Source organism: Xenopus laevis, chromosome 2L, assembly GCF_017654675.1.
Source record: "Xenopus laevis strain J_2021 chromosome 2L, Xenopus_laevis_v10.1, whole genome shotgun sequence".
Lineage (NCBI taxonomy): Eukaryota > Metazoa > Chordata > Amphibia > Anura > Pipidae > Xenopus > Xenopus laevis.
The window spans coordinates 71,929,932-71,947,294 of NC_054373.1; the positions used below are offsets into that span (position 1 = coordinate 71,929,932).

Consider the following 17,363-nt stretch of genomic DNA (forward strand, 5'->3'; position numbering starts at 1 on the left):
CACCATGACAAGGGAGGGGGGAGCGAGCAGCTAGGGAAGGAGCTAAAAGAAAACTCTGCTGCACAGAAGAAAAATCTTCGAGGGATCTCGACAGAAACCACAGTAAGCTGGGGCCAATGCACAAACAGGTGGAAACTTATGTGCACAGTCCCAGGGGGGGCACTGCCCCTCTTGCCCCCCTCTGTGGATGCCCATGTTCCTGACTAAAGTACACATCACTGTTTTGCCTCTCATGTGTTCTACTTACGAGGGAGGGAAAAAAGGCAGAAAGAGCGTGTAAGGAAGAGGAATTTACTTATAGGCTGGGTGAGAATCAGCGAAGTTAGGCATTATCTGCAAATTCTATAAATTTACAACATATCCCTATACTGCCAGTGCTTTTCTGGAGCTCAAAAGTTATAAAATTTGCAGATGATCCCTAATATCGCACCTTCTCGCCCAACCCCTATAGCTATTTGGCCAATGGGTGTTTTACCATCTGCTTACATGCTCTGTAGCTTCCATCCTGTTCCTGTTTTAGTGTTATAGCCCTTTCAATTTCAGCCGGTAGTTCCGCATAGCTATCTAATTCATGTCTGTCTTTTCCTATACACGCTGTAGTCCCTATCCATCCTTATTAAGCATACAGTTTTTCTGTTTGAGGTTTTTCCCTTTAAGCACACAGATCACTCTGTGTTAACTTCCAGAAGCTACGAGAGACGCAGGGAAGCAGAATATGAAAGGGACGGAGCAGTGCTGTGTTCGTTAGCCAGGCGTTAAACGAGGTGTGTATACGGAGTGTTATTTGTATAGATAGTGCGATTTTACAAAACCCCAACCTGAATAAATATTATTTTAGTGCACTTAAGTATAAATGTTACTGATCCAATCTTAATACATTTTCTGGCATATGAAATGACCATTAAAAAAACGTAAAAAGAATGAAATTCTTGAAGACGTACAAGGATCACTGTACTAGTTTTCAGCAATTGGTGCATGCATTTCGCTTCTCCTTTAAATTAAATTGTGAACAAAGTCCCTGTTACATGAACACTGCTGCTAAACAAATACATGTACCTCGTAAACTTTACAAAAATCTTAAAAGGAATTGTTCAGTGTAAAAATAAAAACTGGGTAAATGGATAGGCTGTGCAAAAAAAAAAAATGTTTATAATATACAGTATGTAGGAGGGTAAAAGTTTTGCTAACCCAGGGGTGTCCAAACTTTTTACAATGAGGGCCAGATTTGGTGAGGTGAAAATGTGTGGGGGCTGACCATTTAGTCTGACATTCTTTGATTCATGAAGCTGTTGGGCTGCTAGATCCAGGCAAAATGAAATGTGAAGCCACTATAGTATGTTAGTGCCCTACTGCACTGAGCTCCTTCTGCCCCCATAGCCAGCCCCCACCCACCCCTGCTGCATCCAGCCTCTGTAGTCTTGTAACTTTTATTTCAACTGTTCATTTTTTCTCCGTTAGACACTCAGCTTCTGTAACTCCCCCTCCCTCCCAGAAACCAAGCATGAAAAAAAAGCTCCTCTCCTTCTGAGCTGCCAGCTCCCCCCTCCCTCCCTCCCTCCCTCCCTCCCAGAAACTAAAGGTGGACTCCGTGACTTACTTCCCTGCTGCCGCATATTCATTTCACAGTCAGGAATTTGCTGCAGGCCAATTAAAAATGGATTGCGGGCCGCAGTTTGGACACCCCTCTGCTAACCTTTATGTTCTTTGGTTTAATTTTTCCTATGTGAACTAGTGATGTGCGGGCGGACCCGATACCCGCAGGACCGGCGGGTTTGGGTCGACCTTGCAGTGCTCCTCGTGAGCGGGTGCGGGTTGAGCTCTTCTCCTGCTCTCCCCGCCCGCCACCTTCAAATGCCAGCATCCGTCTTCCGGTTTTATAGTGTCGCATCTGCTCACCCGCCCCTTTTGTGACGTCATCGTAGGCGTGGGTCTTCCCTCGGAAGCGGGTGCAGTTATTAGCAGGGCGCGTTAGGGTCGGGTGCGCACATCACTAATGTTAATGTATTCTGCTGCCAGTTCAGTGACTTGGCCAGTAGATGTCACTATAGAAAAGGGTAAAGGTTTCTCATGCCCCAGTGAAAGTGTTAGCCAGCTAGGCTATAGGGGAGGGGGAGTAGTTCCCCAGAGGTTATAAAAAGGGATGTTGCCATGTGTTCTGCCTCTGTTCAGTGCACCCATTGGAAGTGGGGTGTTGCTGCTTAGGCCTGGAGGTAGAGGTAGGCCTCCGTATAGGTGAAGCGAGTGTCAGATCAGAAACTGTAATAAGTCACTATAGGAGTGACAGATCAGTTCAGGAAAGTTAGTGAGCAGCTAAGGCTCCAACGAGGAGTTAGTGAAGGGTTAGCACCTTGCGGTGACATTGACGCCAGGTTAGGGACTCAAGTGGTTAGGCTCAGGGATAGAGAGATCCTTGGAGTGTAAAACCAAAAGTGAGGTTGCCTTCAATGGGTAATGTGCACCAAAGGCAGGAAAGGCGGCTCAATTCACAAAGCTGACTAACAAAGGATCAGACAGTATCCGTGAGTAATACATTTGTGTAAATGACCTGCTGCTGCTACTTGCTACATGAAGTGTACCACCAGTTCAATAAATGTTCTGCTGTTTTAAAGAATCACTGGCGCCCAAAGTTTATTTGATCAAGAGTGAGTACTGTGTGTGCTTATACCAGTGTGGTAATCCCTTCCTCCATACCATAAGCGAGGGCCCCACTTGAGGATAAAGAGTCTAATTATATTGTGCCTACCAGGAGTTGCTGGGAGTTGGACCCTTTGCCCGGGTACCGAAACCAATGGATAGTAACCCAAGGGAAGTTTTAGGAAGAACCTGACCCATCCACCTGTTACATATAGTTAGTTAGGCAAAAATGTAATGTATAAAGGCTGCAGTGATTGGATGTCTAACATATCAGTCAGAACACTACTTCCTGCTTTTCAGCTCTCTTGGTTTACACTGACTGGTTACCAGGCAGTAACCAATCAGAGACTTGAAGGGGGGCACATACTGTAGTTCATATATGTTGCTTTTGAATCTGAGCTGAATGCTGAGGATCAATTGCAAACTCACTGATAGGGATGTCGCGGACTGTTCGCCCGCGAACTAATTCGCGCGAACATCGACTATTCGCGTTCGGCGAATGTTCGCGAACGTCGCGCGACGTTCGCCAATTTGGGTTCGCCTTAGCTGGCGCTTATTTTTGCCCTCTCACCCCAGACCAGCAGATACATGGCAGCCAATCAGGAAGCTCTCCCTCCTGGACCACCCCCACACCCCCTGGACCACTCCCCTTCCATATATAAACTGAAGCCCTGCAGCGTTTTTTCATTCTGCCTGTGTGTGCTTGGAAGAGCTAGTGTAGGGAGAGAGCTGTTAGTGATTTGAGGGACAGTTGCTAGTAACTTTGCTGGCTAGTAATCTACTTGATACTGCTCTGTATTGTAGGGATAGAACTCTGCAGGGATTTGAGGGACATTTTAGGTTAGGTAGCTTTGCTGGCTAGTAATCTACCTTCTACTGCAGTGCTCTGTATGTAGCTGCTGTGGGCAGCTGTCCTGCTGCTGATCTCTCATCTGCATCTGTTCTTCAAACAACTGCCACCTAGCTGTCTAAATATCAATAATAATACCGTCTCCAGAAACACCACCCGAGTGACGTTTTTCAAGCAGCAATAATATATTCCGTATCCAACGGCTGTAGTGTATACGTTGACCTTGCAGGCATTATTTGCCCAGTCTTTAACCAAGTGCCACCTAGCTGTGTGAGCTTTTTCACATTCCGTGTCCAGAAACATCACCTGAGTGACGTAGTGTGATTTCTGCCCTTTACAGCACAAAACGCAGCGCTGTGTCAACAATGGATTTTTCAGATACATTTTTGCCCTTGATCCCCCTCTGGCATGCCACTGTCCAGGTCGTTGCACCCTTTAAACAACTTTAAAATCATTTTTCTGGCCAGAAATGTCTTTTCTAGCTTTTAAAATTCGCCTTCCCATTGAAGTCTATGGGGTTCGCGACGTTCGCGAACTATTCGCATGTTTTGTCGCAAGTTCGCGAATATGTTCGCGAACATTTTTTCCGCCGTTCGCTACATCCCTACTCACTGAACAGATATGTACCATGTGGCCCCCCTTCAAGTTGCTGACTGGCTCAGAGTTATAGAGCTGAAAAGCAGGAAGTAGTGTTCTGGCTATTATATTCGACATCCAGTCAATCCAGCCTTTATACATTAAATTTTGGCTAATTAACTGTATTATAAACATTTTTTATTTTGCACAGCCTATATATTTACACAGTTTTTATTTTCACACTGATTTTTTCCTTTAAAAAGAGTAATTCAGGTTGGGGTTTTGATTAAGATATTAATCAAGTTATGGTCCACAACTCCAAGCTACAATAAGTATATATATTTTGATGTTGTATACAGACGCCATAGTGACTATATGTGTGTGTATGTATATATATATATATATATATGTATATTGTGACAACTAGACCTGTAGGGGTACCTGGGTCAGTGTCTTGGGGCCGCTTTCCACAGTCTTTTAGGGTAAAAACAGTCACAGTAGTCGCTCCTCTTAAAGGCAAGTGCCTGCAGTTTATTCTGTTACACAGTCTTTAGTAACAAGCAAAACAAAACAAGGAAAAATAAACCCTTGCACCAGAGCGCTGGCTAAACACAGTTGGCAGCCTAACTACAGTTGGGTGGCTTGCCCAACACCAACTTAAAACAAAAGAATCAAAATATAACACAAAAGTTTGGTAATCAGTACCTTCCTTGTGCAGTGCAGCTTCTGCTCTCTCTCTCTCTCTCACTCTCAGGTGGGAGGGGTCCCTCCTCCCAAGGTCAGTCAGGTACTTTAGCTGCAGCAATTACCTTGCAGCTTTGGTCTGTATTAATTAATCCATGTTCCAGGGTGTTGTATTATATAACACCCTGGGAGAAACATATCGCCCATCTATAACTAACCCAGCTGCTTTGTTACACATCCTCCCCCCCAGCTCAGACCTAGAGGGGTGAGCGACCATGGACATTAAAGAGTATAACCTTCATCAGCATTGCCTTGTTTTATTCCAGCCCGGTGTTCCACAGTGAAACTGTACGGCTGCAAGCTCAGAAACCATCTGGTAACCCTTGCATTTTTGTCTTTGTTCTGGCTCATCCATGTAAGTGGGGCATGATCTGTAATAAGCCTGAACTGTCTGCCCAAGAGATAATATCTCAACGATTCCAGAGCCCATTTTATGGCTAAGCATTCTTTCTCCACAATTGAATAGTTCCTCTCCTGGGAACTAAGTTTTCTACTCAAATAGTTCACTGGGTGCTCCTCCCCATTCACTTCTTGTGACAGAACCGCCCCTAAGCCAACATCCGAGGCATCTGTTTGCACGATAAATCGCTTTGTGAAATCAGGCGCCACCAAGACTGGATGTGCACAGAGGGCTTCTTCAGCTTCTGCTGACCACCGCACTATTACAGGAGCTTTTGCTTTAGTTAGGTCAGTTAAAGGACTGGCAATAGTAGCAAAATCAGGTATGAACCTTCTGTAGTAGCTTGTTAAGCCCAGAAAGGTCCTAACTTGTTTCTTAGTGGAAGGTCGTGGCCAGCTCTGAATAGATTCCACCTTTGTGATTTGTGGTTTAACTAGACCCCTTTCTATGGAAAATCCCAAGTATTTGGCTTCCTCAAGCCCAATAGTAAATTTTTTTGGATTGGCCGTTAAGCCAGCTTTCCTAACTGAATCTAGAACGGCTTGAACTTTTGGTAGGTGGGATTCCCAATCTGTGCTGTGAATGACTATGTCATCAAGGTAAGCAGCAGCATACCTACCATGTGGCTTTAGGATTCGGTCTATCATTCTTTGAAAAGTTGCAGGAGCCCCATGTAAGCCAAAAGGTAACACTTTATACTGGAACAGCCCCTCGGGGGTGGAAAATGCAGTTTTCTCTTTTGCTTGTTTCGTAAGAGGAACCTGCCAATAACCTTTTGTCAGATCAATAGTTGTGAGGTACCTTGCTTTCCCTAACCGCTCTACCAGCTCATCAACCCTGGGCATGGGATAAGCATCAAATTTAGATACAGCGTTTAACTTGCGATAGTCATTGCAAAATCGAATTTCCCCATTGGGTTTTGGGACAAGGACAATGGGACTACACCATTCGCTTTGGGATTCCTCAATCACATCAAGCTCCAGCATTTTTTTTACCACCCTATTAACAACCTCTCTACGAGCTTCTGGTATTCTAAATAAACCCTTGCACCAGAGCGCTGGCTAAACACAGTTGGGCAAGCCACCCAACTGTAGTTAGGCTGCCAACTGTGTTTAGCCAGCGCTCTGGTGCAAGGGTTTATTTTTCCTTGTTTTGTTTTATATAACACCCTGGGAGAAACATATCGCCCATCTATAACTAACCCAGCTGCTTTGTTACAATATATATATATATATATATATATATATATATATACACATATATATATACACACATATATATATATATATATATATATATATACACATATATATATATATATACACACACATATATATATATATATATATATATATATATATATATATATATATATATATATATATATATATATATATATATATATATATACATACACACACACACACACACATTCTGTGTCCCTTACAGAATTGTGATGGTAAACAGTGTGCTATGCACTTAAAAGCACACTATACCCCTAAACAAAGTAGGTCTCTATAAAAAGAGATTGCATAAAACCGCTTATATGTAAAACACTGCTTAATTTAAATAAACCATATTCATAATAATATATTTTTCTAGTAGTATGTGCCATTGGGTAATCATAAATAAGAAATTGCCATTTTAAAAAATAAGGGCTGCCCCTGGGATCGTACAATTCACTGTGGACACAAACATACCAACAAACCATACTTGTTAGGTCACATGAGCCAATTAACAGACAGAGTTCTGTCTTTTGCTTCAACTCTTCTTCCTGTTACAGTTAAAGTTATCATATTATCTGTTGCTTAAGTGTTCATTTGGGGGTATTGTTTTCCTTTAATACTGTAATATATATTATATAAAGGGTGCACATCTTAATGATGTGTGTTGGACGAGAGTGAAGCAAATACCACACCAGAATAACAATCCGATCTGCAATACCATCCAAAAATAACAGTATATAGTTGAAATAAGTCTAAAAAAAAGAATAAGAAACTAGAATATGAATAGGAGAGGCTTGAAACAGAAAGCTAAGTAATAAACAGTAGCAATAATACACGTGTAGTCTTACATCTTATTAGATGTGGTCAGCGACTACTATTTAAAGACTGGTAAGTCACAGAAGAAACATAAAGGTAAATTGTATGTGTCAGGAAGTTTGAATTGTTGTAATACTGCCAAAATAACTCATGTATAACACACAACATTGGCTCAATTTTTAAATATATGTAATGACAGGAAAGAATCAAAGAGCAGGTTGATCCAGAAAAATTTGGTAATTGTAATCCAATATTTTGTAACTAGCCAATATTTAATTCTGGTGTGCAGATCTTTTGGGAACTGCAAACTCTTGGTTGATTGTGGGCAGTAAGGGACGGATGCTGCCTGGCAGGTAAGACGAGTAAGATCACAGGTTATCAACCTGCCAGAAGCTTGGATTTAGCAGTATTGGAAGTAGAAACAGCCAAGTGTTAAATAGGTTTTTTTTGGCAGGTAGTAAACACTTGTCTGTTTAATTTTTATTTACACAATGTGTGTGGGAGGGGAGTAAAACTTTGATGTTGAGCTTTACTACTATTAATTAAATAAGAATGTTATGTAATGTGTTTATTTAAATAAAAAATACCACTGACCAAAAAAAAAAACTACCTTTGCTACTTCCATCAAACCTTTTTTTATTTTTATAAAAATGCTAATGTGAAACGTGTGCTTTTTTTACAGCACTAAATGGAATGCACTCCAGCATCAAACTGGGAAGAAGACTTCCAACGGTTTTTGCGGGTACTTGATTCTGGGCCTCTAGAGTCTATCACTGCTCTCAGTGGTTTGCAGAGTTTCCAGGGACCATTCTTTTGGAAAAAAATTATGGAGATGCTGTGCACAGAAAAACCCAGCTCTGAAGAGTCAGATGGAAAACTAACTTTGTAAGACAATATAATTAGAGTGAAGTGATGTTCACTGGCGGATAGAAATTTAGACCACTGATTAAATTATTTGCAGATGTTGCAAAGCATTTAAAGGGTCCCATTATGACCTAAATGGTGTCTTTTATATATATTTATATATATATATTATATATATATATATATATATATATATATATTATATATATATATATATATATATATATATATATATATATATATATATATATATATATATATATATATATATATATATATATATATATACATACAGATTGTAAGACTGTTGCACACACTTCAAAGGAGAATAATGCCCTGGTGCCAACAGAATATGTATATATAAAATCTGTAGAGAGAAAGCTGTTGCACGCAAGGGACTCTTGTCTGAAGGTAAGAATTTAAGTTTTATTTAGATCGACGTTTCGACCCTCAATGGGGCCTTTATCAAGATACATACAACTGGTTTATCCCACACATTTATAGTCACACATATGCACCTCCCCCTTAAGCCACCCCTACCAGAAAGTGTCCATTTTCAAGCCAACAAGTCCCATAATCCTCACTGGGACGGTGATCAGTGCTGCCACCTAGGGGTAAAAACATAAAAATATCCCAAAATGTATAAAAATTAGTATTTTAGTTTAAAAACAAATTCAACGTTCATCCAAATAAGATACATAGGAGCAATATTCATTTAGACCCTTAGGGGAAACGGTATTAAGTTTCTTAATCCAGAATGTTTCTTTTTGCAATAATAGGCGGCAACGGTCTCCTCCTCTTCTTGGAATGGGGATGGTGTCTATACCCATAAAACTGAAAGTTGGGGGACCATGACCCTTTTCTAAGTAATGTTTATATAGGGGAATGTCAGTGTGTCCTTTTTCAAAGGCTGCCCTCAAAGATGACCTGTGATTTCCCATACGTTCTCGGATGGTGTTTTGGGTTTTGCCTACATATGTTAATCCGCATGGACATATTATGATATAAACTACATGTGTGGTAGTACATGTTATGCGGTGTCTGATTTCTATCTGTCTGCCTGTGTGTGGGTGATAGAAGTATTTACCTGTGATCATGTTCCTACAAGTTGTGCAGCCTGCACACTTGTAGCATCCATTCTTGAGTGGTGCCAAACGTAAGGGTGACACATTATAGCATTTTAGAGGGTCTGTTGGCATCAAAATATCTTTAAGATTCTTCCCTCTTTTGAATCCCCACATTGGTTTCTGTTTTAAGGTGTTTGGTAAATTACTATCACTAGCTAGAATCGACCAGTTTTTATTAATAATATTTTTAATAACAGTTGTAGCTGAATTGTACTGAGTAGTGATTACCATTCTTTTTGGTCTATTTTGTGTTTCCGATATGTCTCTGGGCATATAATTCAGGGCTTTATTCATTGCTCGATTCAGGGTTGTATAACTGTAACCCCTCTCTATGAATCAATCGTATGTTTCTTGTAACTGTTTGTTACGGCAATCCCTGTTTGAATTATTGCGGATAACCCTCAAAAATTGGGAGAAAGGGACGCTATCTTTGGTTGAGGGTGGATGGAAGTTATTATAGTGTAAAATAGTATTTCGATCCGTTTTTTTACGATGCAATTTATAGCCCAATCCACCTTCTTCCATTAAGATAGAAACGTCCAAAAATTCTATGGCCTTGTCACCGATTGAGAGGGTGAATCGTACCGGTGTGTCCAGACTATTCAAGTCTGCCACCATGTTTTCTTCAGAAGCCTGTACAAAGGTTACCATTTTATTTAAAGGATACTCCTCAATTTTTATCCTTTATTAACAAAATCAAATTTACTCAGCAAAATCTTATTCTGGCCACACTAGACGTCAGTAGCCTGTATACCATCATTCCCCATCATGATGGAGTGGAGGCGGTAAGAACAGTGCTAGAGACATCTGAGGAATATGAGGGCCCTCCCATAGAATTTTTATGTGACCTACTAGAATTGACCTTAAAATATAACTATTTTCGTTTCGAAAACCATTTTTATCTACAAAAAGAGGGTACAGCCATGGGTGCTGCCATGGCACCCGCTTATGCTAATTGTTATATGTCCCTATACGAAAATAGATACATAATGCCTAAATATCAATCGAATATTATTAGTTATTATCGCTATATCGATGATATTTTTATTCTATGGCAGTGTGATCAGCCCTCCTTGGAAAACATGGTGGCAGACTTGAATAGTCTGGACACACCGGTACGATTCACCCTCTCAATCGGTGACAAGGCCATAGAATTTTTGGACGTTTCTATCTTAATGGAAGAAGGTGGATTGGGCTATAAATTGCATCGTAAAAAAACGGATCGAAATACTATTTTACACTATAATAGCTTCCATCCACCCTCAACCAAAGATAGCGTCCCTTTCTCCCAATTTTTGAGGGTTATCCGCAATAATTCAAACAGGGATTGCCGTAACAAACAGTTACAAGAAACATACGATCGATTCCTAGAGAGGGGTTACAGTTATACAACCCTGAATCGAGCAATGAATAAAGCCCTGAATTATATGCCCAGAGACATATTGGAAACACAAAATAGACCAAAAAGAATGGTAATCACTACTCAGTACAATTCAGCTACACCTGTTATTAAAAATATTATTAATAAAAACTGGTCGATTCTAGCTAGTGATAGTAATTTACCAAACACCTTAAAACAGAAACCAATGTGGGGATTCAAAAGAGGGAAGAATCTTAAAGATATTTTGATGCCAACAGACCCTCTAAAATGCTATAATGTGTCACCCTTACGTTTGGCACCACTCAAGAATGGATGCTACAAGTGTGCAGGCTGCACAACTTGTAGGAACATGATCACAGGTAAATACTTCTATCACCCACACACAGGCAGACAGATAGAAATCAGACACCGCATAACATGTACTACCACACATGTAGTTTATATCATAATATGTCTATGCGGATTAACATATGTAGGCAAAACCCAAAACACCATCCGAGAACGTATGGGAAATCACAGGTCATCTTTGAGGGCAGCCTTTGAAAAAGGACACACTGACATTCCCCTATATAAACATTACTTAGAAAAGGGTCATGGTCCCCCAACTTTCCGTTTTATGGGTATAGACACCATCCCCATTCCAAGAAGAGGAGGCGACCGTTGCCGCCTATTATTGCAAAAAGAAACATTCTGGATTAAGAAACTTAATACCGTTTCCCCTAAGGGTCTAAATGAATATTGCTCCTATGTATCTTATTTGGATGAACGTTGAATTTGTTTTTAAACTAAAATACTCATTTTTATACATTTTGGGATATTTTTATGTTTTTACCCCTAGGTGGCAGCACTGATCACCGTCCCAGTGAGGATTATGGGACTTGTTGGCTTGAAAATGGACACTTTCTGGTAGGGGTGGCTTAAGGGGGAGGTGCATATGTGTGACTATAAATGTGTGGGATAAACCAGTTGTATGTATCTTGATAAAGGCCCCATTGAGGGTCGAAACGTCGATCTAAATAAAACTTAAATTCTTACCTTCAGACAAGAGTCCCTTGCGTGCAACAGCTTTCTCTCTACAGAGAACTAAAACCAGATATTAGACTAGGCCTGGCAAATATGAAATGCTAAATAAGCAAGATTGTTACACATTGAATACATATTAAAACATCTGGTTACTGAAGCAATTAGCAATACCAGCCTGTGACCAGTGCTGTACACCAAACAAACATTTAACAGTCCCGCAATAATTTGTGATGATGGTATTAGCACTATTATTATTAACATGTATTTATATAGCGCCAACATATTGCGTAGCACTTTAAAGTAAATGTGATTATACAACTAAATCACATGAATTATATACATAGAACATATGGAGTTACATACATCACAATCAATACAGGTACAAAAGGTGAGGAAGGCCCTATGGACAGGCATACACTCTAAAGGGAAGGGAGTAATACACAAGGTGTGGGAGTGGGCACTAGTAGGATGTACAGTAGTTTGTCTGTAACTTTGTATGGGGGCAGATGTAATTTAGCGCAAACTGATAGGACAAAACTATATTGGTGTTTTTCTGCTATTTTTATTTGCTGACTAATTTTGTGCATTCACCTCTATGTCCATCGCTTTTCTTTGCAGAAAGCCAGCACTCCTACTCCTCCCAGTTAATTTGCAAAGAAACATCTTCAGATTTCTGAACCTTTCTATTTCACTAGTGCCACATAATTGTGTTCGTCTCTTGGTAAAAACTGTCAATGCAAAGAAAGGGTACGTGGATGCTTGGCTGCTTACACTCAGCAGGATGTTGCTGGCAGAAACTAAGATCCAAAAATCACCTTCTAGCCAACTCATAATGAAACCGTTACAGTCATTGTGCCATTTTGGGAATGAACGTCCTAAACTAGGTTGGCTGAAACAAGATGCTAGAACTACCAAACGAACGTGGACAGAAGATTTGGATGAAAGTCCTCTTAAGAGGAAAGAGGAAGGTCCTTATATAAATAAGCTGTGCTTGGAAATACCTATTATGGAAAATGAAACTCCAAGTACTGCATGTAACAAGCAAAAAGTCAAAACCTCAGTCAAAGCAGAGAGGACACTGCAGGTACCCGAGACAATTAAGGTAAATTTGATCCATTTATTTTTAATATTAAATTACAGTTTTGAATGAAGGTTGGTCTTCATTGTCATTATTTTTTTTAGCTTCACATTACCAGACTTCGAGAGCTGTTTCATGTTGAAGGGGAATCCTTGCAGTCGTGGGACGATACATTTCATGTTGATCTAAAGGAGCTATGTCAGTCGTGCAACCCAGAGCAGGTATTAAATGAGAAAATATATATATATATATATATATATATATAAAAATATTCTCTTTATTTTAAACCTTTTTTCTATATTTACTTGCTCACTCCATTTTTATCTTTGCAGCTGCAATGTATTTTATCCTCTCTGGGTGTTGAACAACTATCGTCACAGTCTCTGTTGCAGTTCTGTTGCCAGCTACATTCTATGTCTCCAGATCTTAGTTTCTCTCAGTCTTTGGTGTTGGCCAACCTCCTCTTTAGAAAAAAGGTAATTACTTGGTTAATTTGTCAGATCCATTTAATCATTTCAAATGCAGTTTTTTTGGTCACCATGAATTTACAATCTGAAGCTTTATAGGATAACTAATGCTTAACAAATAGTTAGGGTACAAATAATACATGTTATGTTTTAGGCCTTCTCTTCTAGCCCAAGACCATAACTGCATTGCATACTTCTGAACATACTCTCAGTAGCTCTTACTCTTCTTTCTAATGATTTATGATGGTCGTACATGGATAGATCCAATCACAGATAATGCACCCATGCAGAGGGCCACATTAGGCTGGTCTGATAACTTCTGAGTTAAGGATCAAATCATTTGTGTGTTCTATGGAGATCCCTCCGAAGAGGATTGCTTCAGCAAACTGATGTGGTTCTCCGAATCTGGATTTTCAAATCTTTTGATGTCCATCTGACTGTTGAAGCGTGATTTGTTATTACATATTAGCAAACCTCTGGGCTGCTAAAATATTATAAGTACAGGTATGGGATCCGCTATCCGGAAACCCATTATCCAGAAAGTTCCGAATTCTGGAAAGGCCATCTCCCATAGACTCCATTATAATCAAATATTTCAGACTTTTAAAAATGAATACATTTTTTCTTGTAATATTAAACCAGTACCTTGTACTTGACCCCAAGTAAGATATAATTAATCCTTATTGGAAGCTGAACCAGCCGATTGGGTTTAATTAATAATGACATTATTTTCTAGTAGACTTAAGGTATGAAGATCCAAATTATAGAAAGATCCGTTATCCGGAAAACCCCAGGTCCCGAGCATTCTGGATAATAGGTCCCATACCTGTATATAAAAAAATTCAGATACATTTTTAAAATATTAATCTTATGAATTACCTGCATCCTTACTGATTTATTTAATGATATTATTTTTTTTATCAAACTGTTTTAATTTATTTTCTAATAAGACATTTGACATGATAATTTGTATAAGGTAAGGAAGTCTGCAGAATTGTTGTTACAATGTTCCAATCATTGCCTTTTTGCTCATGTTTTCCCAATAGTATAATTTGGTGACTTCACTATCAAATAAAGGGTATGGCAAAATATCAAGAACAAACAAACCTTAAAGGGGTGGTTAAAGTGATACTGACACTAAAAAATGAATTTTAGCATATGAATGTATATTAAATGTTACCTAAAGGTCATGTTGATCATTTTTTGCTGAGAGGTTTGTTTTTGTATATAATTGTTAGTTGAAGTTCCTAAGCCTGACTCTCTAACACTCCCTGACTCTCTGACACTCTGACTTTGCCAACCTGACTGTCCCATCTCAGCCTGTTAGTTACAGTTTCTAATGCTAACGGACTCCTGCTGCACAAATATGGCAGCCCCCTCATACAGGAACATGGGGGATCAGACAGGTAATGTAAAAGCATCATGCAAATACTTTATGGCAAAGTTAGAAGTAGCTTGCAAAGCCAATATTATAATAGATGTAAAAAAAAGTTTAATTTCAGGTGTCAGTATCTCTTTAACCTTTAAGTTAACTTTTGGTATGTTATAGAATGGCCTGTTCAAAGCAAGTTTACTTAAAGCGATTCTGACATCAATCTTTTTTTTTTTTTTATCCTGCCAGTGGTTTTGCTATGCTGTAAGCATGCCTACTGTGCTGTTTTTTTTTTTTTAAACGATTAATCTTTAACCTAAACGAGCGGATCTTGATGTTTACCTTTGAAGTATCCATTTTGGATCTTCCATTCTGTGCTTCGTGTTGTCACGCCTCCTGTTAAAAAAAAAAAAAACTGCAACAGCCAATCCGATGCGTCCGTTGTCTTGAGGCGCTTCTGCCCTTACTGCTTCATGCGTCCGTGACGTCATTGCGCATTGCGCCGCATCACGTGACATAGGCGGCCAATAGGAAACGCCTGCACGGATTACATTGTAACAGGCGCAAAAAGTTAAACATTTTAAAATGAAGCACAATAAAGTTGCTTGATGGGGAGATTGAAGGGAGTGGGTGGGAAACAAATGGTTAATGCTACTTCAGGATAACGCTGATTCTCTGTGTGTAAGAAAGGAGGGGGGGAGTACTTTAGATAAGGACAAGCTTACTGTTGCCTCTGCTTCAGATTTGTGTACAAAGAGGGGGAGACGAGTGAGGGAGAAGGAAGACCTTTGAAGCAGGCAGGCGACAAGCCTGTTCGCTAAACAATTATTTGTAAAAGGAGGGGGCGTGGGAGAGGAGGGAGACCCGAGCTTAATTAACAAACTCAGGAGCTGCACAGAGAGACCAGCAACTGTTGTCACATGGGAGGGTCACGTGGTCGACTTACGCAGGCTCAAAGTAAGGGCAAATGAAGCTCAAAGCTCCTCCCATGGATGACGTCATCCAGCCACACTGAAAACAGGAAGCAGGGGAGAGAAACAGTCGGAGACAGTCGGGTAGAAAAACTGAGTATTGCATTTACTGTGCAAAAGAAAACTCTAAGGAGAAAATCTTTTGCATGACCTATAGGTAGGTTTAGATGAAGTATTATTTATTTATTTTTATTTTTTTTGGTGTCAGCTTCTCTTTAAGGTAGCCATAGACGTAAAGATTTTTCGTTGGTGAACGATTTCAGTGCAATCCGGCCAATCCGTCAAATTATCGTGAGGTTAGTGAGAATCGAACGATCGTGCATCTTATGATTTTTAGTCCGACATCTGTCAGAAAATTGATCAGCCAGTTTAAAAAAAAAAATTTGTCGGCCCCAGTGCAATCTATCTATGGTTGCAGGGCCAAGCAGGCATTTACCCTCAGTTTTCCTGGAGATATCGCTTGAAATAGTCTTTTTAGTTGATAGACAAATCGAACATTTAAACGATCATTTCGAGATAATTGTGATCTCACGATTACGAAAAGATCTTTTAAAAAACTTTACATCTATGGCCAGCTTTAGTCTTCCTTATTTATTTTTTGTAGTTTTTGCATTATTTGCTTCTTCTGACTCTTTCCAGCTTTCGGAATTGGGGTCACTGCCCCAGGGTGGTTCACTTATAAGTTATAGAATGGCCAGTTCTAAGCAACTTTTCATTGTAATTATTTTTTTTTTTTATAGTTTTTAAATTATTTGCCACCTTCTTCTGACTCTTTCCAGCTTTCAAATGGGGGTCAATGACCCAATCTAAAAACAAATGCTCTGTAAGGCTACTAATTTATTGTTGTTGCTACTTGTTATTACTCGTTTATCAGTTTATGGTTACTTAGGTTAGTTTGCACCCTAGCAACCAGATTACTGAAACTGCAAACTGCAGAGCTGCTGAATATTAAGCTAAATAAATAACTCAAAAAACATAATATAATAAAATATGAAAAGCAATTGCAAATTGTAATGTATCACTTTCTACATCATACTAAAAGTTAATTCAAAGGTGGAACGCCTTTTACTGAAATAAAAGAGAGAGAGAGAATAGAAGGAGAAGATAGGGAGATAAAATGTTGCGTGCATTGGTAAAATACCAATTTTTCTACCAATATTCTACCCAAATTCTACCCAACTTTAAAGGGGCAGTTCAGCTTTAACTTTTAATGTGTTCTAGCAGCCAAACTATTGCTCCGTAAGGCAATATTCGTTCCTTTTTATAAAATCCTATACAGACTCCTTTCAAATAGAATACAAAGCTTTTGAACAGACATTTTCTCAGTCTGTTCAAATGCTCTCTGTCTAAGTAACTTTCCAGTATACATAATGACATGATCAGTGGGTTTAAAGTAGGGATGCAATGAATCCACTATTTTGGATTCGGCCAAACCCCCGAAGCCTTCACAAAAGATTCGGCCAAATACCGAACTGAATCCTAATTTACATATGCAAATTAGGATTCAGATTCGGTTCGGCCGGGTACAAGGATTCGGCTGAATCCGAATCCTGCTGAAAAAGGCAGAATTCTGGATTTGGTGCATTCCTAGTTTAAAGTTGCTTGAAAATGTCGCACAACAAACTTTGCTTTTCAAAGGAGCAGATTTACTAAAAGGCGAAGTGGCCATCACTAGCGAAAATTCACCAGAAATGTCATCCGCAGGGGCATTTTACTAAGTGGCGTAAACGACCATTCGTTAGAGAAAGAGACCGTTGCTAGTGCAGTTTTGCGCCCTATTGCCAGGCGAATTTTTGCTCAGGCGAACGATCGTTACTCCGCAAATTCACTAAAG

General features: G+C 39.5%; 1 protein-coding gene across 7 annotated transcripts in view; it reads left to right on the forward strand.

Annotated features, from left to right (window-relative positions):
• LOC108708145 (Fanconi anemia group E protein) overlaps positions 1 to 17,363 on the forward strand; it is a 98,129-nt gene that overhangs the window by 2,379 nt on the left and 78,387 nt on the right. For 2 of the 7 annotated variants that reach the window (XM_041582025.1, XM_041582030.1), the window contains exons 1-5: positions 483 to 764; positions 7,929 to 8,131; positions 12,260 to 12,743; positions 12,824 to 12,940; positions 13,052 to 13,195. In XM_041582025.1, the coding sequence (XP_041437959.1) occupies positions 7,935 to 8,131; positions 12,260 to 12,743; positions 12,824 to 12,940; positions 13,052 to 13,195 (942 nt within the window). In that variant the 5' untranslated portion in view covers positions 483 to 764; positions 7,929 to 7,934. Of the gene's footprint in view, positions 1 to 46; positions 103 to 481; positions 765 to 7,928; positions 8,132 to 12,259; positions 12,744 to 12,823; positions 12,941 to 13,051; positions 13,196 to 17,363 lie in introns of those variants that run through there. The other 5 variants (XM_041582027.1, XM_041582026.1, XR_005965387.1 and 2 more) reach the window with 5 other exon arrangements.